Source organism: Cyrtonyx montezumae, unplaced genomic scaffold (genome assembly GCF_038088225.1).
Source record: "Cyrtonyx montezumae isolate F1298 unplaced genomic scaffold, pur_monq_1.0 scaffold_3, whole genome shotgun sequence".
Classification (NCBI taxonomy): domain Eukaryota; kingdom Metazoa; phylum Chordata; class Aves; order Galliformes; family Odontophoridae; genus Cyrtonyx; species Cyrtonyx montezumae.
In genome coordinates, this window is record NW_027072034.1 from 13,195,571 (window position 1) to 13,221,370 (window position 25,800).

At 39.4% G+C, this 25,800-nt stretch overlaps 1 protein-coding gene across 3 annotated transcripts in view; it reads right to left on the bottom strand.

The window, feature by feature from the left end:
• Positions 1-25,800, bottom strand: part of TBC1D4 (TBC1 domain family member 4) — a 98,442-nt gene that overhangs the window by 11,164 nt on the left and 61,478 nt on the right. Inside the window, exons 5-15 of one of the 3 annotated variants that reach the window (XM_065744071.1) lie at positions 25,241-25,373; positions 23,631-23,722; positions 22,723-22,833; positions 22,000-22,119; positions 18,099-18,173; positions 16,907-17,133; positions 15,350-15,499; positions 5,945-6,105; positions 5,403-5,612; positions 1,498-1,656; positions 8-166 (exon numbers count right to left, since the gene is read on the bottom strand). In XM_065744071.1, coding sequence (XP_065600143.1) covers positions 8-166; positions 1,498-1,656; positions 5,403-5,612; positions 5,945-6,105; positions 15,350-15,499; positions 16,907-17,133; positions 18,099-18,173; positions 22,000-22,119; positions 22,723-22,833; positions 23,631-23,722; positions 25,241-25,373 — 1,597 coding nt within the window. Of the gene's footprint in view, positions 1-7; positions 167-1,497; positions 1,657-3,376; positions 3,411-5,402; positions 5,613-5,944; positions 6,106-15,349; positions 15,500-16,906; positions 17,134-18,098; positions 18,174-21,999; positions 22,120-22,722; positions 22,834-23,630; positions 23,723-25,240; positions 25,374-25,800 lie in introns of those variants that run through there. The other 2 variants (XM_065744072.1, XM_065744073.1) reach the window with 2 other exon arrangements.

Genomic DNA, 25,800 nt, shown 5'->3' on the forward strand with positions numbered 1-25,800 from the left:
AACTTACCTAGATCTACAAGAATGGCATGCTGCTGAGCTGTCAGTTGTTTCAGAAGTTCTTTGTAGGAGACATCAGGAGGCTGCTGCTTGTTTGGCAGTCTGTGTCTGACTCGATGTTGCACAGCCAAAAATTGCCAAATTTCTCCTCGACGACTTTTTGGTACACCTGCAGGTCAGTCAAAACACAACAGGCTTATGCCAGTGCATGATTTTTTGTGCTGTAACATGCAAGAATTTGCTTTATGAAGACCTATCTTAACCAGTACCCCTTACACCTTCACCTTATGTCCCTTACATTCTACATCTTGAACTGAGCAATTACATTAGGCAACTGAGGTAGATATCACTTAGTTGCCATCTCCAGGCTGTCAGCTTCCAGCAGGAAGAGATGCACGACTCCATTCAGAACAAGATAAAGAGCTATTTTTAGGACTATGACTACTGGTACAAAAAAAAAAAGACAGGAATCTCCTTGAAAGAGTTCAGCGGAGGGCTACAAAGATGATAAAGGGCATGGAACATCTCCCTTAAGAGGAAAGGCTGAGAGACCTGGGGCTGTTCAGCCTTGAAAAAAGAAGACCCAGAGGGGATCTGATCCATGTCTATGAATATCTAAGAAGTGGGAGGCAAAGGGATGAGGCTGGACTCCTCTCAGTGGTGTGAAAGGACAAGGGGAAACGGCCACAAACTGATGCACAAGAAGTTCTGCACAAATGTGTGGGAACTTCTCATCTGTGAGGGAAACGGAGCACTGGCACAGCTGCACAGAGAGGTGGTGGAGTCTCCTTCTCTGGAGATGTTCCAGACCCACCTGGACGCCCACCTGTGCAACCTGGGCTAGGGAGCTGCTTTGGCAGGGGGTTGGAATCAATGATCTCTAGTGGTCCCTTCCAACCCCTACAATTCTACAATACATAGAATGGCTTGGGTTGGAAGGTGACATCAAGGCAAGTTTCAACCTCTGCAGACAGAGCTGCCAGCTGATAGATCAAGTACTAGATCAGATATGACCCCAGGGATAGGACACTCACAACTTCCCTGGGCAACTTGTTATAGCACCTCACTACTCTCTCAGTAAAAAACTTTCCCAACACCTTATCTAAATCTTCCCTCTGTTGGTTTAAAACCATTCCCCCTTGTCCTACCACTATCTACCTGTGTAAAATGTTGATTTCCCTCCTATTTATAAATTTCCTTTAAATTTTGGAAGGCTACTTTGAGGTCTCCCCACAAATTTCTCTTTTGCAGGTTGAAAAAGCCCAGTTCCTTCAGCCTATCTTCGTGGCCCTCCTCTAGACTCTCCACAAGCTCCACATCTTCCAGACACAGCACCACCTACTTTCAGCTTGATAGCAGTAGGATGTGAAGGTATGTGCAAAAATAAGGCAATCTTTTTCATGATTTTCTGCTACTGCTGGTGGATTTCCTTCAGCATAAAAAGGCAACAACAAAGGAGACCCTCAGATTTTATAGTTAAAAGACAACCTATGTAAATACCTTCTTTCAAAATGCCATGAATATCTTCCATATCACATCGGATTTTGGCTCTGCAGTTAAGTAACTTCTTATCCCAAATGTTTATAACATCCTTCTGACATGTACCAACTTCATCATAGTCCAGTTTGACTTTTCTTGATTGGAGCTCATCTCTGCTTGCTAGTGCACAAAGCATAAAAAAAAAGAGTATATGGAAAAACTGCAGCATCAGATAATTATACCAGACATGAAAAATCAAGTCGGATACATCTATCTGATAATCTGACTAGAGATAAATGAACTTTTCACAATCCATCAGTAATAGCTGCAATGGGGCCAATCCTCTGTTGTAAAGTGCTCCAGGTAGCAAATTAACTTCTGTTACTAGGTCATGAACATTAGTAACTCACAATGTACTTGAAAACGTTTTTTAAGGCTTGGGGCAAGAACAAAAACCTGCTCTACACAATGCACTGCCAAAACACCTCTGATGATTTTTTTCATTTATACCTAACATCAGAATGGTTTTAGTATGGAAAGTCCCAAACATATGAAAGCTCACATTAGAGATTTAAGCAACAAGTTAGGCAAGTCTTCTAAACTGAAGTCTATCACACCAGCCCCAGCTTTTACACATCCCTTAAGAGGGTCATTAGGGTTTCTTGCACCACTACCTGGCATCATCAGGCTGACTAAGAAGTAAATAAAATGAAGTATCTAACAAGAATCATATCCAGAAAGACGCATCTATACTTAATGCACAGAATGCACCTTCCTGCACACTTCACAGTTTTACTGCATAACACTACCTATGGCAAGATATTTTATCTTGAGAATTCTCTGCTTCTGACATAAAGCAGTGGCATTACTCTGAAATCTCAAGGAGGAGTAGCTTCCATTTCTATTAACAAGAAACTAACTGCGGTCATTTTGTTATATGTGACATGTACACAGTAAAACATTCTGTTTCCATATGCTACCAGCATCTAACCGAAGTCAAGATCTGAATGTGTCTTAATATACAGAGGTAGGCTTAATTATCATTTGGCTGAACTGTATATTTCCCTGTACCATATCTGAAAGCTGAAATACAGTTTATCCCAAATTTGCCTTGATCTGTGTGCAGTATTCCCTCTTGCAGGAGACTCCGTCATCTGTACAGATGAACTCCCGCTCCCAACCATCAGCTCTAAGTTAAAGCAAACTCTCATATCATTTTGCAACCTGTAAAGCAACACAATCCATTCCTTCACCTAATCACCTTACTGTACATACAACCAATGCTGATGAATCTGTAAGCTCACTGCCTAACTGATCCAAAAGATTTAGATGATAAATTATTTCCAAAAGCTGTATATTACACCAGTGAGATTCTATTTACTGAAGACTCCAGAGGGCATGCAGAAGCAACTGTACAGTGCAGAACTCTTCCACAAAAATCAGGAATATGGTCTCATGGAAAGTATTTGCAGTCTGATTGACTGGGTCAACTTTAAAAGCTACCCTACTGATCTAGGATTTCATCTGAGAGAGCTCATTTTTCCAAGCAGTATGCAAGTCTGTGACAGATTCAAGACAAAAGTAATGTATGGCAAAAAGGGAATTTCAGAACTGAGTGCACTGGTTATCATTTATAGTATTTTGGCTCTGCTGTTAACACTGTGAAAGTCAGCTAGCTTGCCTGTTGAATGTACTTGTCCTGTCATGTCAACTTGTAACTTGTTACCACCAGTTACTTGTAACCACCAGTTAATACCCTTCCTAGTCACAGATATTTGTCCTGCTGCTTCTTGCAGCAATTAGATTTCTAAGTAATCTACCAGGAAAAGTAGCTTTTACCTTCTCAGAAAAAAAAGGAAAGACAAAAACCACCCAAGCTGGTGCAACGTGTAGAACTTACCTTCTGAAAAACAAAGAGCTAATAGTATCCAAGTCTCCTCGACAGCAAAAATTAAAGGAAAAAAGGTTCTATTAACATTTTGTAAATAAAAACAATAAAAAATAAACAAACAAACAGAAAACTACAGAAAACCATTCCACATCAATTCCAGTTTAAAACCAGTCATAAACAACTGAATAAATTCTAAATTCACAATTAGGAACCCGGCTACTGGTAGAGAAATGGCTACATTTTTTAATCACGTTTTACATTCCTGAGATCTACCTTTAACTGTTGGTTGAGTTTCCTACTACTGCCTGAACCTGTGGGTTGTTGTGGTTTTTTTTTAGCACACATCAGTTCTGCATATGTATAATCCATAAAATGGATGATGTTACAGCAGCTACAGGAAGCCTAAAGATAGGCACTGAAACAGTTCACTTCTCACCCTCTGAAAATGAGATGAGGAATTCAGGCTAGCCAGAGCATATTATGAGAGGACCAGATTCACTAGCAGTACTTATGATACTGCATACAAGAACAGAGCTTCTTGGAGTTAGTAGATGGGTCCCAGTTTGGAGTCCTCACTGCCGATACTGATGGCATGTACTAACAGGACAAGGGTAAGATTTAAACTAAAAGAGGTGAGATTTCAAATTGGATCTAAGGAAGAAATTGTTCACAGTGAGGATGTCCCATCCCCAGACACGTTCAAGGCCAAGTTGGATGGGTCCCCAGGCCTGATCTTGTGGGTGGCAGCCCTGCCCACAGCAGGGGAGTTAGGAACTAGGTGATCTTTAAGGTCCCTTCCAATCCAAACCATTCCATGACATTCGTGTCTTCACTATAATTAGGCAGAACCTCTTTTCTACATGACTTACAGAATGGAAATAAATTACAAATGAATCTTTAAGGAACTGAACTTATTTTAATTGTTTTCAGCAATTAATTTTCTGTGTGGGGAAGGTATGGAAAGAATTTGTCTCTCTGAAGCTCATATTACCAGAGGGATCAAGATGAAATTAGTCACTACAGCAGGCATCCAACTTCCCCACTCCACAACAGTAGAATGAACATTTGATAAAATAACAGACAATGATTTGGGTGAAGTTAAAACAGACATCTCTCTAGATGATCCCTAGGAATCTAGGAGCTTCCACAGATGTCTGTCCCAACACAGTGTGACAAACATTAGAGAGAAAACAATAACATGCTACTTGTGTAGAGTATATTTTCATATACATATGTTTCCCTCTGTTCTCAAGAAGGAACACTAAAAATGGAAAATTAACTGACCTTTAAAAGATCATGATGAATGAAGAATCCAGCTATCATATATTGAGGTTATACACCATACAGGAGGATGAGGGAAGCAATTGCAGAGAGGACATTTGAAATTTTTAACTTGCATTGAAAGCTATTAGTTTCAGGAACCTTTTTTTTATTCTAGGACAGACATTGCATCCTGTTGTTTATTTGTGTAAGTCTTATCGTATCATAATAAAATACCTTAGTCAGGAGCTCTGACTATTAACAATAAGCATGGCCAACTTCAGATCCATTTTTGACATACCCCATGAGTCAGTAATGAGCTCAAAAATCATATCTGAACCCAAATACTTATAGATTACCATTATGATGTGGTTAACATGGGACAGAAAGCCTGGTCAGAAATGTCACGTTGCAAAGAACTGAAATGAGATACAGAGGGCAAGATTTACTGTACTTAATGTTCACATAGCATCCCTTCTCCTGACTCCACTCCACATTAGAGTTCCAGAAGTCAGCCAGACTGTAGCAACTACTGTCTAAAATGCACTAAAAGGGGAAAAAATGTATAACTTTTGACTGAAGTGACTTGGAGAGTTAGAAGATGGACAGAGATCCAAATAAACTGACACAGAACTGAGCAAACACATTTCTTTCTAGTACTGTTAACCCAGAAGATACAGAAACACAATGTTTGAGGTAACTGACACCAGTACAACTTTCAGTGTTAGGCAGCAGAATCTGTAACAGCTTTACAGGTATTTTCTAAATAGCTAACCTTCCAGCTTCTGGTTCTCTTTTTCCATTCGAAGCAACAGAATTTGTTGATGGATGGCTTTTCTCCACAGACTCTGTAGTTCTTCTGAGTTTTTCTTCTCTCCAGTTTTATCTGTGCCATCCTCATTTTGCAATACTAAAAGAAGAGGGTCTTCCTCCAAGGGTGGAGCAAGAGGGGAGAGAGGTAACAATTCACTTCCGTCATGACTATCTGCAAAGAATCAGAAAGCTATTACAGGGAACTCCGATTGTTTGAAATATCATGAAAATTTATGTCAGAGCAGAACAAAAATAGCTGAGTTTCACATTCAGCAGTGAGATGTTGATTCCAAGTACTGAGAAAATCCACTTCAGTAATACAGAATCATTTTAAAATGAAGTATTAGGGTCACATAGTATGTCAGCACATAAGCACAGCTTCTCCCCAGAGCGGTTTTAGCATGAACACTGCATCAAACTGATCCCCATTTTCCTTTCTTCACATACTGCAGCTCAATGTAGTACTAACTATTCAGTAGCAACTGCTTGAAAGCACACACAAACCTGGATGCTGCATGTTGGAAGCAGATTTGTTCATAGGTGAAGCTACTCTCAAGAATATTCTCTGCCGCCAGGAGATGCGGCGAGGCGTGAGCGTGGCCCCCACAGCATTTAGAGATTCACTGCTGCAGATGTTTGATGCTCTTTTCTTTCCCTCTCCATCACTGAAGGAAAAAGAAGAAAGAAAAAAAACAACAGGTGAGGTGATCAAAGCAAGACACCTTTGGATTAAAAAAGAAAAATTGAAACAAACAAAAAAATCTGCCTACTGTACAAGAAAAACTGCAGAAGCATTTGCTGGAAAGCTTTAGAAGGCAGTGCTGTGCGTGAGCCTCACCGTGAATACAGAAGCATCCAACTCATAGCACAGTGCTGTTAAGTTTGCACAACAATACCACAGGGAAGAACTCATAACATTCATACAGTGCTCAACTGCAACCTAAGAATAAAAGCTAAGTTTGTTAAAAGCTAAGAAAACTTCAGCAGGAGAAAAAAATGTGGTAATCCTTAGCTGTTAAAATTTGCCTTGCCATAAATCAGTCTTACAGGTGTGATCTGATGTAATACCCCTAAAAGCACAGATGCTGCTTGAACAGAGCACAGTGCTTCATTTAGTGCCATTTTAAATGGCATGATGAGATCACAGTGAGTATTTTATTGACTCAACATTGTGCCTTTCTCTTACCTGTGTTTCAGTGACTGCATGCTCCACTAGCAGAAAGGGAGTCAGAAGTCCTCATGCTTTACTAGCATCTCCAGCTAACAGAGCACAACTTTTGCAGGGGGAGGCTCAGTTCCCACCACAGTGAAAAAATATCCTCTCCAATCACCAGGTAGAAACAGACTTACACAGTAATTTCAATTGCAGCGTGTGCTGCTCGAAGAAGTGAGGAGAGGCTACAGAGAAGCTCTGCTAGAAGTTTAATAGGGCACCAAGCACAACCCTCTGCTGACTATCACAGGAGAAAAGGATATTCAGCTTCTATAAGTACTTGAACCATTTTCAGAAATACTTCAGTATTTTGCACTTGCAGTAGTGAAGTACGCACACAGATCTAATATAGTAATGGATACCTTGATCCTCTGCCACAAATCCTTCTACACATTAGCAATGTGACACACTGATAACTGCAACTCCTCTCACTCACCAGCTGCTTTTTTTCACTGAGTATTCAATGAACACAGAAGTCACCTGTAAGAGCACCACTCTGGGACAGAGAGAACATACCAACCTCTTAGAAAATAATAAAGAGCTAAGAAACAGAAGTACTTATCTACCACAGACTAAATGCAGTAGAGGGAACAAACATATATGCAAATATATTTCCCCCAAAGTGTCTAACTTTACTTGATGATGCCTACATTTGACAGAGCCCTTTGTTAAGTGGGACTCAAGGTATCACTGTGGTTTGAAGTAGCTAAGCTGAAGCAAAGTCCCACAGACTGCACTTATACTGAAGAATGGGTATGGTGTCACAGGGAAAATTCAACATCCCTGAAGGTGTTATATTTTTAACTGTAACTAATTCTACACTTTCCGGGAGCCTGCAGCCTTTTACCATATTTTCCTCTAGACTGCAGACATTTGAGGATTAGACGGCCACACTTCCAGAAAGAAACAGCTTCTTTGTTGGCCTTAAATGTCACACACAATGAGAAGCTTCTTGGGAAGATTCTACCAAATATGTGTGAAGTATGTGTATGAAGAAATATGTATGAAGAAGTGTGTCTACAGCTTTATCTTCATCACATCAAATATGTATGAAGAAGTGTGTCTACAGCTTTATCTTCATCACAGGGAAAACTGCTGTTACCAACACACCAGCAGCAGCACTCAGACCTTCATCCTTTTAAGAACTAACATGTTACAGAACAATGTCCAGAAAAATAATTAGATGAAAAGAAAGCCCAGCAAGTTGGTGTTTGCTATGTTCTTATTGGTAAGCTAGTTGCAGATGACTACAGTTTTCCACTGACAGCCATGCTCTCCATGTTTGGCTTGCACAAAAGGAGAGACCCACAAGGGAAGCAAGACCATGTTTTCTTGAAGTTTCAGTTACACCAGTCTACCAGCTACACAATACTGAGTAGCACATTTCACACTGAATACTCTGTGCTGAATGATTATCCACACAACTAGGACAGACCTGTACAATGATCAACGCAGTCCCTATGCTAGTGATCTACAGCTTTCTGATGCCCCTAAGCCTCAGCAAGCAAACTGAGCTCACTATCAGACACACACGTTAGACCCAATTTTCACATCATTGCCAGAGAAATCACTGTTCTCGAGTTCACTTGCCCACACTTAGTCAACCACCTCTGCTTTCCACAAAAAACACCACTATGGACCATCAGTCCTGGATAACAGATAATCCAAATTATTTGCCATTCCTGATGTACTTTTTACATCCATTGCACTAGTTCCCCATGCTTAACACTACTGTACTGCTGGGTGGTTTCAAGTGAGAGCCCATGTTGCACTAACCAAAACAGCAACAAAACCCAGTGACAATCTTCCTGGGCTAATTCCTACATAATCCAGGAGGAACTCCTCTTTGTGCTAGCTAAATACAGACTACAAAAACAATTTTGAAACTAGAGTTGCTGTTTTCAAAGATATTTCAGAACAGTGACCTCTGAAAATGAATTTAGTTGGGGTATATTAATCACAAGAACTTGTGTTTCTATAAATAACTAACAAAACTGGTACTCACTATTTCAAATCTTACGTATCACATGTTAGAACACAAAAACTAAGTTATTCCAGGGCTTACTAAGCAGAAGCTATGCAAGAAGATAACTCAATTTCTATTGTCATGAACAAAAATCTACGTTTGTCTAGTGTGCTCCTAAACAGGCAGCCTTGGGAACATCATTCAATTTACATTACTAAAACTTACAAGAAAGTCAGAATAAGATGTTGGCTATTTTAGGCTGTGGAACTAAGTTGTTTAAAGCTGTTTAAGACATTCAAATCCCAGAATTCACAGTTGGATGCGTCAGTCATATGTGCTACCTTATGTATGATTTGCACATTCAATTCTTAGGCCATTAATTTCCTGTTAGATCATACCTACCAAAATCCCGCTAACATTTTGAGCAACTAATACTGACCACCTCCTTTTTCAAAGAGCCATCTGATGAGTGATCAGAGCACCCACTTTGTATTCAGTACAGGGCAAGGGTAGCAGAGAAAACAAAGAAATTTAAGAAACAGGAGATAGAAAGAGCAGTTTCCTTATTTCTATTGAGAAAGAAAGTAAGAAAAACAAAAGATCTAGCTTAACATGAGTTCTGAAGGTGTGAAACAGTACAGAATAAAAGCAGGAAGAAATCAGAACAAAATGGCTATATCACCTATCCTGTGATGAAATGGTTCAGAAGGTTGGTGCAGGAAACCAATGAGTTAACTCAATTACATATTTTCCACCTTGAAAACACGAATTTCACAATGCTTATCCCTAGACTTTCCTATCTCCCACGCCTAAATTTAATAGGCTGGCTTCACTGTCAACTAAACTTGAAAGAAATCACATTACTTGTGGTTTTAAGGTAATTGGAATTTAAGTCTCAGGCAAGCAGGTAGATGCTCTGCTCAGACAGGCCAGCAACACCTCAGAAATAACTTCTAAACAAGGGTGTTCTACCTGAGCATTCTTTACCTGCTCCCTGCTATAGGTAGAGGTCTATCAATGTCAGCAGAGAGACTAAAAGCAAAAGCAGCTCCTAACCAATAACAACAGCAACAAAAACATAAATCGAGTTCAGTCACAGCTACCTGAAAGCAGAGCAGAGTTTTCACTGCCTCCCAGCATATGGGAAAAGGAGACTTTCACAACTTTCTTGTCAGGGCACTGATATCAAACATCAAACACTTAAGACGAGACCATAAAGACCCTGTTTTGACAACACAGGCTTAAACATCGACATGGGACATGTTCCGCGAGGTTATCTAGCAGAAATAGTCAATCATTAATTCCAGTTTTCAGTGATATTTTCCACTTTAAGAGAAACTGCTACCTAAGACTCAAAGAATTCTCTAACTGCTGCATAAACTATGGACTGTAGAGTCTAGACACTGGGGCAAGGCAGAAGATGGATACTTCTTGATAACAACAAGAAAACAAAACAGACAAACACATACCACACAATTCAACTACATTCTGCAAGTTACTACCCTAGTGTAACCTACCCAGAACCAAGATTAAATGCAACCAGAGTCAAAGCATCACAAAAGAAGAGATGGACACTTCAACAAATTTCTGAAGAAATATTTAAGAATTTTAACTGCAAACTAGGATATGATTTGCAAGAATTATTTTAAGCAAATAACAACTATATTATGATAAAGATTTTAAATCCAATTATTTCAATCTGGTAAAAAAAAGATGTGTGGAAAAAACACAAAACAGTGAATCACGTAATAATAAAAATATCCAGAAAAAAACCTACTTCAAAATCTTCCAATTTATCTTTTATACTGTTACTGTTTAATCACTTAATATACATTCCACATGAAGCTTTGGAAAACTGCAGCAATGTAGTACTCTACACTTAAGCCAAAAGCATCAGTTTAGTTGGAAGAATAGTGCTTCTCCATCCATAAGCCTAAATTCACCAGTTGGTTTGTATGTTACAAAAAGAGAAAAGCTATATATTCTACATACTCTGCTCAAGAATAAAATACTATAGCTGTTCTTGCTAACGTATGCATTTATTCCTGTTTACTTTCAATTTTGATTTCTCTTTTCATCACTCCAGGTAGCAATTAAATCAACTCAACCTATTTTGCAATTTGGAGGCTAAGTTGGTACAAAATCCCCTAGATCAAGTACAGAATGGCAGCTAGTATTTCCATTCCCAGAACTCTGGCTGACAGAACCTTATATGTAAGCCTAACACAGGGAGTATTCCTCCACTCAGGGAAGAAGGGAAATTGGTTCCAACAAGTCTGCACCTCTCTATTGGTTCTCAGAACTGTAATTTATCTTTAATCAGAATAATTACTTTCAGCTACTTTGTATAAATAATATTCTCAAATATTTTACTTTCTGCGTGAGAAAGATGCCATTTTGAAAAGGCAACCTGTTCAAATTTAAGTGTCCATGAGCCAACTTTGATAAATCAATTGCATAACAATGCAAAGACCAGGAGATAGCTAGGGCTAGTCAAACCTTGAAAGAGTCCAGTGGAGGGCTACAAAGATGATAAAGAGCATGGAACACCTCCCTTATGAGGAAAGGCTGAGAGACCTGGGGCTGCTCAGCCTTGAGAAAAGAAGACTCAGAGGGGATCTGATCCATGACTATAAATATCTAAGGAGTGGGAGGCAAAGGGATGAGGCTGGACTCTTCTCAGCAGTGTGCGGCGACAGGACAAGGGAAAATGGGCACAAACTGAAGCACAGGAATTTATGCACAAATGTGTGTGGGAACTTCTTCACTGTGAGGGTGATGGAGCAGTGGCACAGCTGCACAGAGAGGTGGTGGAGTCTCCTTCTCTGGAGACGCTCCAGACCCGCCTGGACACCTACCTGTGCAACCTGGGCTAGGGAGCTGCTTTGGCGGGGGGTTGGACTCCATGACCTCTACAGGTCCTTCCAACTCCTATAATTCTGTGTAATTTCTGTTTGTTTACCCCTATGGTAGGAAAGTTATTTTTTAAATCCTTGAGTGCACTTATGTTCAGTATTAAATGCTGCACAACACACTTGTCAAAACTCTAGAAAATTACATGCACCATTTCCCTCCCAGATTTTTCTCTGAAGAAATGTGTTAACACTGAAGCAAAAACATCTTGAAGGCACCTATTAATACTGTATTAGTGTTCAACTTCACTGTCCCGCTCACTCATTAAAGTAGAAAAAAATCATCCACAAAAAGCATCATAACAGTGATTATTAGAAATACAATAAAAATAATAATCTCCTCCTACCCACAAACACTAGGAAAAAGAGATTACTATTCCCACAGCAAAATTCACTGGAGAATATATTTTTCCTCCCATCTTTATGTATCTTCCATTAGATAGCCATTTAAATCCTAGGCAGCTCGGGCTTGCTTTTTAATTAAAGAGATTTCAGGTAGTGATTCACCATTTCTAAATGGAGATGTTCCCAGTGACTGGCACAACTGACTGTATTCCTGTTCAGGAAGAAAGGCAGACAGATATAACTGCAGGGTCAGCTCTGTAAAAATCAGAATAATAAAAGACAGTCCCAATGGGGCGAAAGCAACTGTGCCATAGAAATGCTTACTTCTCTCCACTGCTTAGCTGAGATGGAGATCTCTACAGTCAAACAAGAGCCACTGTACTGTGCATAGCAAAGTATCAGTTTCCTTTACCATTGGTTTCTGTGATTGTGTACAAATGTGACATGAACGTGGATCAGAATTATCTTTTATGCAGACCAATATCTAAATAAAAATTAAAACAAACAAACAAACAAAAACAAACATATGTAGAGTTGCTCTTTATCATCCTACTCGCCAGCTGACTCTGACACAATGTAATTAAGCTGCTAGTTATAGCATATATGCAGTCTCAAAGCATTATCCAATTAAAATGAGAAGTGGATTACCTCAGTCACTTACAATATGGGGATTACTTGTTTAGCATGTACCTTTGACTATATTTTTAATATTCACTTCACTAAAATGAACCTTACTAGTTGTCAGTTACTGTGAAATCCAATACCTTTAGCAGCATGTACAGCCAAAACAAAAAAAAGAGGAGTACTTCAGATATTTCATCATAGCATTACCTGACATTAAGTATTTTTATCAACATCTACATTCCACAAATTCATAACACTTTAATAGATCCGGCTGCCCACAAAAACCGATCCAGGAGTTGGTTCAGCTCAAAATAAGTCTGCTAACTGGAGGGACCACAGGAACAAAGTTGGACTGGAACTCCTCACAAACCGCAAAAGCATACACTGCTTACTCCTTGTTCATCTGCTCTTGGGAAGAAAGGTAGAGCCACTTAAAAAGTTATTCCATCTTCAAAGATGAGACACATTACTAAGACTAGTTTTGGAAAGTCTTCCCAAGTAATGATTGGTTTATATTATCCCCATATTAAGACAAAGAATCTAGATAATTTATCATTTACTCTTTAAAAGCTGTGGACTTAAGGTGATGAAGAGAATGGGAAGTGGTTCTGATATTAAGGCAACACAACCTTTCTGTAAGGATGTCTCACCTTACTGTGCTTGCACACCACTTCACTCTTTTGGAAAGACTTGACATGTAGAATCTGCCCACTACATATTTCATAACTGTCTGTATGTTATGAGCTTTTGGCTGCATGCTGTTTCATAGCGTTATAGATAAGAGACCAGGAAGACACATTATAAATGTCAGAAAAATTAAGGCCGGATACAGTGAAGAAAAAGGTTAGATATATATTTTGTATTTTGCTATTCTGGTCTGTGTGTTATTAGAGATGACTAACTTAAACCATACCTTAAGGCCGCGTTTAGGTCAAGTGTCTCCCATTATTCAGTGCATTTACTTAATTCCTTTGAAGAACCAACAAAAGCACTTTCTGAGGTGTGCTTGGTGCTTGGAACCAGCCAAAGGCCATTATCAGCAAGGTACAAGATCCTGTGGCCTACCTCTCTTGACATAAAGTTTTGGCTACAAACTTATTTTTGACAAACTTGTTATTGCAAACTCACTTGTTCCTGACTTAGGGATGGTGCACCTGCAGACCCAGCAGGCATAATAAGGATGCCTGAGAGGGGACCTGGGTTGTTGTTACTGTTTGCTGGTTTGACACTGCAACCTCTGGACAAACACGTTCACCCTCCACCATCCCATCTCCAGTGCTGTGGGCTGACACTGGAACTCCTTGAATTGGATCAGTGATCTCTCTTCTGTCCATCTATCTGCCACTCTTGTTCTTTCTCCACTTCTCTCTTTGCCCTTACTCTCTCTTAAATTCATTAAGTAATTGCAAGACCTATTCTCATTTCCTAAATGCCCTATCTTGTTGTCAAGTTGTTAAATAATAGTGAGACATTTTGGTTTCTTAAGGTTGTATAGCTTACCTGCACAGTGTAAGACTGATTCTAGGTGTTACAGTGCCATCTTATTAAGTCATTTAGCTTAACACAGCTAAGATAGACTTAATCATTAATTACAGTGCCAATATTTTGGGGGTAACTCTGTGTCAATATTTTGTGATAACTGTAGCGTACAGACTTTCACTGAAATTGATGATTATGTGTGGACCTCTACATATCATTTTACCTTAATCTGACCGGGAGTATTCATGAATCTGGCCACCCTTTCCCTCCCCTTATGGGCAGGGCCTCACAATTTCTTATAGCTTCTCCTAAAATGGAAATGACAAATTAATGTGAGCAACTTTAATGAAATTGCATTCCACCAAAGTGAAAAAATTCCATTAGGAACCCCTGAAAACTTCCATACCAATCTCACAAAGGAAACCTCCACATAACAGAGTTCTGACACATCCAAAAACAAGGTCTCATCAACATTTCTGTTAAGAGTGAAATCTACTGTTACTTTTCCAGGGAGAAACAGTCACAAGAATATCTCCTACAGCACCAGAAGTTCCTGCTGGAAATGGACAGAGGACATAAATGAGTAGCAGAAACCTGAGAACAGTTCACTGTACAGAAATGAACAGCAGCTGTCCACAGTTCAGACTGAAGTAGTCACTGACAGAAGAGAAATAGAGGTCAGCAACTGGCAGAAAACCATCATGAAGTACCAAACTACGGTTCCACCTTATTCACTATGAGCCTACTCAGAAGAAAAATCCATAAGCAGTTTCCTTAAGCACCATCCTGAAGGAGTGCCTACTCTTTACACTAAAAAGTATGACTTATCCAGATTCACACCAATGTCAGAAAGTTCTCTTGTACCTCAGCTTCTTCCCCACTCATCTTTAGTTGGAAGTCACTTGGCAACTCTCCGTGGAAATATCACAGCAATTATCAATTATTCAGCTAAATTGATGTTCCCCCTTCCCCATATACATCCTGCATTAGTACTGTATTCTTCTCACTTTCTTCTTTCAATTACAGCCACACATGCTGATTTGCATTCAGCAGAGAAAGCATCCAATTGGTGTAACACTCTTCTAAAAAACACTGCATTTCACACAACAAACCAAAGCAGCTGATTTGCAACACCATAACAGAAACAGGATGCAGCTCCTAGATGCCAGCAGACAAACCTCTATTCTTAACAGGCTTTTTTGGTCAAAAGCCTATTCATTGGTGCAAATCAGTGTCAAGTACTTAGGAAGTGTGTTAGAAATGCAAGAGCACAAGGCAGAGTAGGAGGATTCCCACAAGTTGCATTGCACTGGGAATCCTGTTGTTAAGCCGTTGGCAGTGAAGAACTAGGCAGGAGACAATGCTCTCACCTCTTGGAGAGGTCACTTTCTGAGTGCTGGAGCAACCTTCCTGAGCCCTGGTAAAAGGTTTTCAGGAAAGAAGGGGCAGAGAGAGAGGAAGGGAGACCAGGTGATGCAGATTCACTCTCACTGTGAAAGCGCTGAATCCCAACAATAGGACTGTGCAGGCAATAAGAGAACATAGCAGACATGTCAGCATGGAATCAGATACAACAAAATATCCAAATTAAAAACACTGGCCAAGTACCTCCTTTTGACTTACAGTAACTTTGTTTCGCAGAAAATGAAGCATATCAAGTGCACCAGGGCACAGTTTTCACACTGACATTGGATTTATTGTTATGTTTGATTTCTTTCAAGAAATATTTTGATGACATTGCAGAGCAGGCAGAAAACCTTAATACTTTGGAATTAATTTTTGAACTTTTGTAGAGTTATTTTGATAAAAGAAGACAGTCCTCTCATGCATTTAAATATTACTTAAAAAGAGGAAAAATGTACTGGCGAGACGCTTACATCAATTTAGTTTCTCTTAACGTTTTAATTAATCCTGAGTAGGAAAAAAGAGACTGAAAACCCCAAACTAGAGCCATGCTGCTACAAATCAGCTTGGACTGAAAATATGCTGATGGTACAAATTAATCAGTGACTTCTTGAAAGATATTACAAAGAAGTGAAGTCAGCAAGTCCTTCAGGGTTTCCTGTTTGCATATAACATGGACAGTGAAAAAAAAAAAGAAGAAAAAAAACCAACCAAGTTTATCCCAGTTAAAAAAAAACAAACAGACACATTATTTGTCTCTTCAGAAACAAAACATAACATGGTTATTTCAAGGCCTCTTTCAAGCCTTGCTTGAAAGTTTCTTACACTTCATCCCTTTCATTCTCTTAAAGTTTGCCTGGTGACTTACTGATGAAGGTAGGCAGGATGGAGGCAGAGAAAGTTAAGCAAATCTGAGTAGGTCCTCAGTGAACTATGGGGACCTCTCCTGACCAAGTGAAGGAACTCTGCCTGACTCCTGAAGCAGAAGGATCCCACATGACATTTAGCTGGAGAGCTTTCAAATGGGAAGGGGAAAGAAGTTACAGAGGGAAACTCCTGCGAACGGCAAACAACAAAACTGCATGCCTCACAGTTCAGAAGAGGCGCTCAATCCTTATATCTTTTAGTGGGATTATTCGGTAGTTTTAAATCTGGGCATGCTTTTCAGAAACCTGAATACAGCAGCTAGCACTCAAAAGCTGCCGGCACTTATCCCAGAGTAAACCCTCAGGCTACAGCCTCTGCAGTTAGAAGTGCTGAGGATCTCTTCTCTGGAAGGCCTGCCTGCGGCACAGCTGAAAGGCTCAAGCTCAGAGACAGCAATAAGCAAACACACAGACCAGCACTCAGCCTGGCGATCTGAGCTGCTTCTCCTGAGTCACTAATTTTGGCATCAGCCAGCTACTGCACCAAGCTATTCAAAAGGTGAAGAAGACAAGCTGAAAATAAAGTAATGAACCCACAGGAGCACAGAAGCATCTTACATCAGAACCTGTTGTGCTGACACTGCAGATGGGACTCACCTCGTTGGCTCGATGCTGCTCTGCCGCAGCAGCGGGGAGCGGGCACTCAGGGACCGTCCGTTCTGAAAGGTTATCCGCCGCCGGGAGCTGGAGGGAGGGTGGCTGAAGGTGTGTGCACGTCTCCTGAACTGGGGGGAATCCGAGTCCTCCTCAGGAAACGGCTGCCAAGCTGAGGACACCGGGGACGCCGGAGGAGTTGTCGGTGGAGAGTCACCCGGAGAAGCGTCCTGGAAGGAAGTGCTGGAGGAGTGAGGCCTGCCAGAGCTCGCCTAGCCGCACCAGCAGCACGCAGCGCTGGGGCACCGGAGCTTCTCCACCCTCTTGGTCATGGCCTATTGTATGCTAATTATCACCCAAAACAGACATCCTTTGGTAAATTACAACCACCAAAAAGAGGAAGGAGGAATAAAAATTTATATGCAATGCAGAAACATGCTGATTATTCCAAGCCTTCTCTTATAGGATCAGCATCCCAGCTACTGGGCTTGGGGCTCTTTCAGGAGAACACAGGGACTGAAAAGGCTGGGGAAACTGCTGTGAGCTAGTTTCCTCGACATATCATGAGCATGCTTCCTGTACCGTCACAGCGATATCCTGGAAGAGAGCCTGTTATTACACAGCCAGTTTGTGAGTAACTGTGGCAGGAAAACCATAACAGAATCTCCATCTCCTGGGAAAAATAGCAACCAATCCCCACATGAGGTCAGAGGAAAACGACTGAAAACAGGAAACAAAATGAAAGTGAACAGAATTCTCCCCCCTCACCCCCACAGAGCGTCCCCAACAGATGTTTTAAGGTCAGTATTTTAACTTCCCTAAAGCAACTGTTAGTTACAGAAAGGATTCCTCACCTTCAGAGCATTTCCTTACATTGGGATATGACCATTTACAACTGGTTCAGCAAAGCTGACCAAAAATTACCTGCCTTTTGTAAAAGCAAAGGAGACGTAGGAAAGAAACCCCAAAACAACACCAGTCTGGCAATCAAATAATAGATTAAAGCTGAAGCTCCAAGACCACATATACGCCAGCTTTCCTACAACCTCCACTCCCCAATGAAAACTCTTATTTGAGTTTAGTAAATTGACGTGCTTTATGCTGCTTTGCTCAAACTGAAGAAGAGAGGCATGCTTGTGCCTCATTACCACCCATACATGAAAGTGTGCCCATGTGAACCAAGCTCCTTACGCACTTTGTCAGAAGCAAGGCTGTTGCAGCGCTCAAAGCTGTCCATGCTTCCCAAGCGGCCTCGCATTCTATTGGCTCCCTGCAAAAACAACAACAACAATTTAATCTGGGCTTTTTGCTTGGATCCCAAGGATTAAGCAAAGATGGCAACAGGTACTCATACAGGACAGTTCAGGCACGCAATGTTTGATAGAAGACATCAGATAATGGGGCAAGTACTGAATTTTGCAAGCAGTTCTTTCCTCACAAGAGTTTTGACCCTATAGCCCTTGTATGAAATAACTGAATATTCATCAAGCAGAATAGCTGAGCTGGCTTGAAAAGCCAAGTTGAGAAAACCTGCGGACTTCTGTACAGTGACCTGTGCTGCAGCTGTCAGATGTACTTAACATGCTATGATCTCAGATAACTTGCTCCACATCTAGAAATCTCAGACAAATTAAGTCTACCTGGGGCAAAAGTAGAGAAAGCTCTACAACTAGATAAACGCTCTTTGGCAGCAAATCCAGCCAGATAAGGTCAGATATGAGCAATCCTTTTCAATGGCAGTGAGGTCAGCACTGAGGCAAAGTTGACAGAAATTGGCAATAACAGATCTTGGCCAAAAAGTCATTGGTTTCACAGAAAAAGATTATAGATCAGCAGTGCTTTCAACTCCCTTCTATGCATCTTCAACACCCACCAAACATAGGCAACATTTGCTGTCGGACATTACTGACTGCTGAATTAAGTTGTTTCCACCACTTTAAAAAGCAAAATAAATAAATAAAATAAAATATAATAATGATGATGATGATGATGATGATGATGATGATAATAATAATAATAATAATCATCATCATCATAATAATAAAGCCTCTAAAGTCTGGGCTTTAGGAATAAACACAGATAGACACAGGGGCACAGTAGTTCTTCTCAGTATTTCTGTTAACTCAGAGGGGAAGTTTTGTCAACATTAGCGATGTTTATTTAGCCAACTTTCCCCTGGTAAGGTTTATTTTCATTTTCAAGACTGAAAAGAGTGTCCATTTAAGCTCACTGCCAATGAATGCTCTAAAAGGAATCTCTTCAGACCCTTGCAATAAAATAGGAGCAAAGGATAACTTGGAGGTTTCTTGCTAGATTTAAAAACATGCTTTTGGCACTCTAAGAAAGGCTTTTTGATTCAGAAAAAAATAACAACAACAAAGGTTAGCACAGCATGGGCCTGTAGAAATGTGTTCGGAAGGTCAAAAAGAGGTTATATTTATTTTTTCTGAGATATCGTGTTAGGAAACTGCAGCCTGTTTTCAGTTCAAACCTGACAAAAACAAGATAATTCCATCAAAACAAACAAGTGAAAAAGTGGCATTCCTTTGGGAGAAAGAGATGTCAGAGCACAAAACCCAGCATGTTTCCCTGCAGTGAGTGGTGAATAGCTACTCATTCAAGTAACTTAAAATGTCACTTGATGATATTTATCCTAGCTATGAAGCTATTCGCTTATTAAATCTTCCTAGATACCTGGCTACTGTATACTTCTTTCCAATTTGCTAAGACTGAGGCTGCTTAAGTCTCACCTCACATTTACTACTTTTTTATATATTTATACATATTTAAATTTGCAATAAGATGCTGAATGCCAATTTTATAAGAATTTTCTTTCCTACTCTGTTACCAATTACACTTTAAAATAAAGATGCTAAGTCGTGTACAATTTGTATTCCATAACATTAGTACCATGTAACTTGTAGCTGGCTTAAGGGGAAAAAAACAAATAAACCAAACAAAACAAAAATCTACTACATTAATGGCATTTGGTGTCTAAATACCTTTAGGAATTAACTGTGTTCTATTAGACTTGTTATAATAGTCTGATGAAGAGTAAGAACTATCTAACAGCCACTGTACAACACATGTATGCATGTATCACACACAGAATGCATACATAGATACTGTACAGAAATGATCATATACACACAGAACCATAAAATATCCCCAGTTGGAAGGGACCCATAAGGATCACTGATTCCAACCCCTGGCTTCCCACGGGACCACTCAAAAATCAGATCCTAAGTCGAACAGCACTGTCTAAAAACTGTCAGCTTGGGGCCATGACCACTGCCCTGGGAGCCTGTTCCAGTTTTCCACCACCCACAGGTTACCTGCTTTAACCAAATTAAAAGTGGCTGATCTGCTCCTTACATTGTTTTTCTAGTTCTTGCACTGTGTGACCTTTAAATGGATCTGCAATTACGAACCCCTACATTCATCATGATTCATTGCAACATGATGCTGTTCCTCATTTCTAGCCGTCACAATCTTCCTCCTAACAGCAAGTCTTTTTCACAAACAAGCAAACTTAAAATGGCCCCAACATGGGTTTGTATGTTCTCTGCTGTTAAACTAAATCACAGACTGAAAGCGGATCTTTGTGCTATAGAACACAGCATGACACAGCAGCACTGGTGAGAAAGGAACATACTATATCAGAAATAGCAATTGATGAGTATCTCCCTTCTGAGATATTTCCACTCAGCAGCGCATTTCTCATAAAAAGATTTTTCCTTCACATAATCCAAATACTGTGTCCATACATGGTCAAGCTGATTGACTGGGCTATTCCCAGTGAGGTATGCTGTTTCAACAACCAGAGTTAGTACCCCACTGTCAGAGTTAGATCACTTTCCAGTCACACGTCCTTTAGGCATGAGAAAGAAATCAAACTCAGCACAGGCATGACTAGCTGTCATCAACTGATGGTATTTTGAACTGCTGAAATTCTCCAGATCTTTTGACCATCATCTCTCTTTTGCTCTCGCTTTATATTCACACCAAATTCCAAATGTGTAAAACTTGCAACCAAACATAGCCCAGACTTGACCAGGTAACTCAGTCCTAGGTCAAATTCACTTTTCACCTTATGTACAAGCTGTTCTAAGGCTTCAGCCTAGCAAATGTTTTGATTTCTTAACATGGAATATCTATGACATTTCAGGTTTGCAGGTTACTGTATGACATGTTCATAAAGCAGCAGGACAAGTGCAACTTAGGCCTTGATGGCACAGAAGTATGATACTTTTAAAATTATTAGCAGAAGGAGTTCAACTTCACTACTTGAACTATATTTGGATCTCATAATTTGTATCACAGCTCTCTGCCCCCTCTATAAGGGACATACAGGACACGTCCTTCTGTTACTTCTCCATATGCGCTTTCTCTGCTCGTAGACAAGGGGCAAAACCTGCAATACAGACTTTTTCTTTAACAGGCTAATTAATGTAAGAGATTTCCAGTAATTATCCACATTGTACCTGGTTACAACACTGACATGAGGAACAATATTTTCTTTTTCCCTTTTTCCCCATTTCTTTTTCACTTTTTTCCCCTTTTTCTCCCATTTTTCCTCCACCTTTTATTAAATAAATTATTGCTTTTTCGTCTTCCTACAAAAGAACCCCTTAGCTACTACTTTCTGAAGATTGTTAATGACCAATGTGAGCAGTGTTAATCTCAGAACAAACAAAATTTCACCAGTTTATGTAGGTGCATTTAATTACTTAAAAAAAAAAAGATAAAGCAATATATCCCTGTATAGGATATAACCATTCTGATTATTTCTTTTTTTATTATTATTTTGAAGCAACATATCTGATGTTGCTCATCTAATTCACTTGCAACAAATGCTCATTTTTCAGAAATTTGCTTTCTATCTCTGTGTGTGTGGCCTTACCAAAAGCTATCTAGCCCAGTTAAGACACCATCACCACAGCCAGAACCTTCAGATTTCAGTACGGTGATCTAACTTCATCACACATTTAATAGACTGAGACCATAAAGTGAACAAGCAGACAAAAAAACATCTGATAGAACTATACGGTCAAGGATATCTGGGAGAACAGCTGACAGCGATTTGTTAATCTTACCCTTGAGAAGATATTTTCCAGAGAGCTAGTCAAGGACTTCTTGGCCTTGTTTTTCAGAACGTCAAGTTTAAACCTGCCACCACTGGTGGTGTTTTCTGGAATCACACTGTTAGACGCAGTCTGTTGATATGAGCAAGGACACAATTCAGCTTTGGCAACTGTTTTCGCAATCGTAGACCTCGAAAGAGTAGTACTAAAGCAAGTTATATAATAGACAACACACTCCCATTCCTCATTTAAAATATAAATTAAAAAAGAAGTTAAAGGGACATTCATGTCTCTAAAGACTATCCTGAAAAAGCCTACCCATTTAATAACACTGATATTATTATCCATTTAATAATACTGACATTTCCTTTGCCAGATAAAGTTGTAGTTTAGATCGACATCAACACTCTCTTCATTCTTAGTTTGTTCTCTCTAGGAATGACCTTTTGAGAATGAGAATCTGAGACGAAGGAAAAGAAGGAAAGAAGTGGTAACCTCGTGCTGTAAAGAAACAACCCTAAAAATATTTGGTTGTCTTTTTCCCTCTTTTCCTACTCCTAAGTAAGCCACAGTAAATTAAATCAAATTATTTCTTCTTCCACCATCTTCTCTCAATTACAATGCTCAGTTTCAGCTATTCCTGATGAACTCTAGCAGCAGACCTTTCTGGTACTCCAGGTTATACTTGAATATGAAGGGGAGGAGAGAAAGGAATCATACAAAACCAAGCTTTACCAATGGAGTTTCACCAATGTGAACATGCGTTTTCTGCTTAGCTTCACACAGTTGGCGTAGATGTAGGATCACAAGTTCATTTTCCTCCTGGTCATTCTCTGGCTTCATTTTCTGTTAGAAACAGAAGAAAAGATTATTCTTTCAAGTCATTATTTGCTTATTTTCTCTTCCATACATACATATTCCTTGAAGTTAATATATTGACACTCCAGATGCCAGAATGCACAATTAATGAGTCATATTACATCATCTGTGTGCCATTGCACTCACAAGAAAAATAGACCAAAACATTCCATGCAGAGAATGCTACAGGATGTGGAGGGGAAAAGGCCTTATGACTACACATTCTGTTTTCAAAGGTTGTCTGCTACTGTTTAAGCTTATAAATGGAATAAAGAACCCATATAAATAAAACAGACATTTCCTTCTTGAGGCTGCTAGACAGCAGCATAGCCTTTGGAAGCATGAAGTACTGTATAGGTCATCCACTTGAGTACATTTGCTTACACTAGAATTCTGCCTCAGAATTCAAGCCAAAAGAGAGCTTCTGAAAATACCAACCAATTGTCTGATACCTGTATATCTCACCCACTCGCAACTCATTATCACATCATTTTCAGGCAGAGAAAAATGTTTACAGATGAAGAATTAAGTTCAGACTTAAAATATCCTCTGGGTGAGAACAAAAAAAGTTTAAGCAGACTTGGGAACCAAAACTTGTCTGAGAGCAGCATATCACATATTAGGTTAAGTTAAAGCCTACTATTTCAGTATTTTGATGGAACAACTGAACTCTAAACCAACAACATAACAAAACAAAAGAAAAACATATAATCAAAAGAAAAAACATCCAGTCCACTTTGTCAGGGGCTTTTTCAAATCTGAGACAACCGATTCTAACTTGTTACCTGAACACGTTCAAAAATGTCTGCTTGCTCATTATCAGTTAGTGATGACAGATGTCTCTGAATTACAAGCTTGGCTCTTGGTGGATAAAGTCCTGCAAAGAGAAAAGAACATGAAAAGCTTCCAGATTCCCAAACAATCTCTTGAAGAAACAAATATGAACATGCATTTAAGTTCATAAAAGTTCAATGTGTTATATTTGTATATTTGCAGTGTAATTGATAGGGGATGCTTTAGGTTTCTCTAAATCATAGGATTTTGTCTCATTTTGATAGCACTAAAAATAGAACTAACAGCAGCTAAGTCTCTGGTTCCTGAGTAAAATGTTGTGATGCTCCACTGATATTTGCCTTCCTAGTATCAAGAGATCACTGAGATGGAAGCCTGACATTTGAATAGGAGGGGAGGAAGAGAGGAACAGACTCCAAATAAGATCTGAAAGATATTCAATGCACCAGATACTAAGAAGCTACCAGAGGCATTTAATTGAAATTGAATGGTTGGACTGGATGATCTTACAGGTCTTTTCCAACCTTGGTGATTCGGTGATTCTGTGAAAAGTTTAGATGAATTTCTAGACAAGGAAAGGTGTACCCATGCCAAAGGACTGAAGATATCACCTTTAAAAACACAAGCAGCATAAAAGCTGTAAGAAAGTACGGAAAAAAAATCTCATTTTCAAAAAAGCCCACATTTTCTCAGACCTTATTCTAGGAACCTACAAAAACTCATGGGGAAAACAACTGCCCCAGGTTAGATAAAAATATATTCTTCTCTACCAAAGCTAGGTATCATTCTAACAAAGAAATGAAATCAGAGCAGATAAAAATTTTCACAAGTTATGAAGTTCTGGATTTGGTAGATTTGTCTTTGGTAAAGTAAGATCTGATTATGGTAGAATTGGTAGATTCTACAAAAAGAAGAAAGCAGAACAGGCACTGAAGTCTTTAAGTCACTAAGCACAAAAGTTTAAGAACACGTAACATGGTATTCATTTTGTTATCATAGGAAAGGTTTTATTTGGATTACCAGATGCTTAACCCAGGCTCGCAAGTATACCTATTCAAGGTAATTATGCTGCCTGAGATGGAAACCTCTACAGTTTTCTATTCAGAGAAGATCCCAAGTAATTTTTCACTTCTGAATATCTATTGCTGAATCCAAAAATTACCAGTCAACAGAATGTTACTCCTCGAAGATCTCATAGTTTGCTTTTCATCCACCAGAGGGAGGTAAGTAGCAATTATCATCACCAGAGCAGCAGATACAAGACTATTATAACATACTTGCTTTATTTTTGCCTAAGACAGTTTGCAAGAAGACATATCAGAATGACTACAAAAATAGGATCCTGATATTAATATTCTTTAATTCTGTCTTATAAGATATTTTGCATGGGTTTTGGCCTACTACACACTTCCACAGAAAACAAAGAGTTGTGGATTCATATTTGAAGTTAAGTAGTTTTGACTTACTTCGTTAGATATTATTTTCCTATCTCACAACAATTAAACTCAAAGTGCATGGCTGACACAATAAAAAATTAACATGTACAGTATGATATTTCTAGAATAATTCAGGCAAAAAATTATAGCATGAATTCAGCTGCTACCTTCAATCCTCTCACAAAGTTTGTGCAAGGAATGCATAGGACAGGCCTCACACAGCTTAACCTGTGTCTTGGCACTTTGAAGAGCTGCAGCAGTGCTAAAGGCTTGCTTCAAGGTAAGCATTACCTCATCAACCTAAAGGGGAAAGAGAAAAGACAACATGTAAACAACAATGCATGCCATATACATCAAATAAGGTTCATAACTTGTATGAGGCAGGTGCTTTCCCACAAAAAAACTTGTTTGCTGTCTTATAGAGTTCAAGGTTGTATTCCCTGCTTAATGGCCATTCTCCAAAGACAAAAGCAGTGTTTGCTACAGGGACTTAAACGTTGGGTTCTTCTGAAACCTCCAACTACTTTGCTGACAGAGGCTTTAGCAATGTCGAGAATTTCAAAAGTTAAATGGGCACATAAGGGTGGAAGACAGAAGTCTGTATTTAGAAGAACCTCCACATCTAGCTCTCTTTGTGTCTAGGGCATACTTTAGGTGCTTGGGCACCTAAATACTTCTAGAGATTCATCTGGCAGTACATTTGAAAAGAGCTTCAGAGCCGTACAGT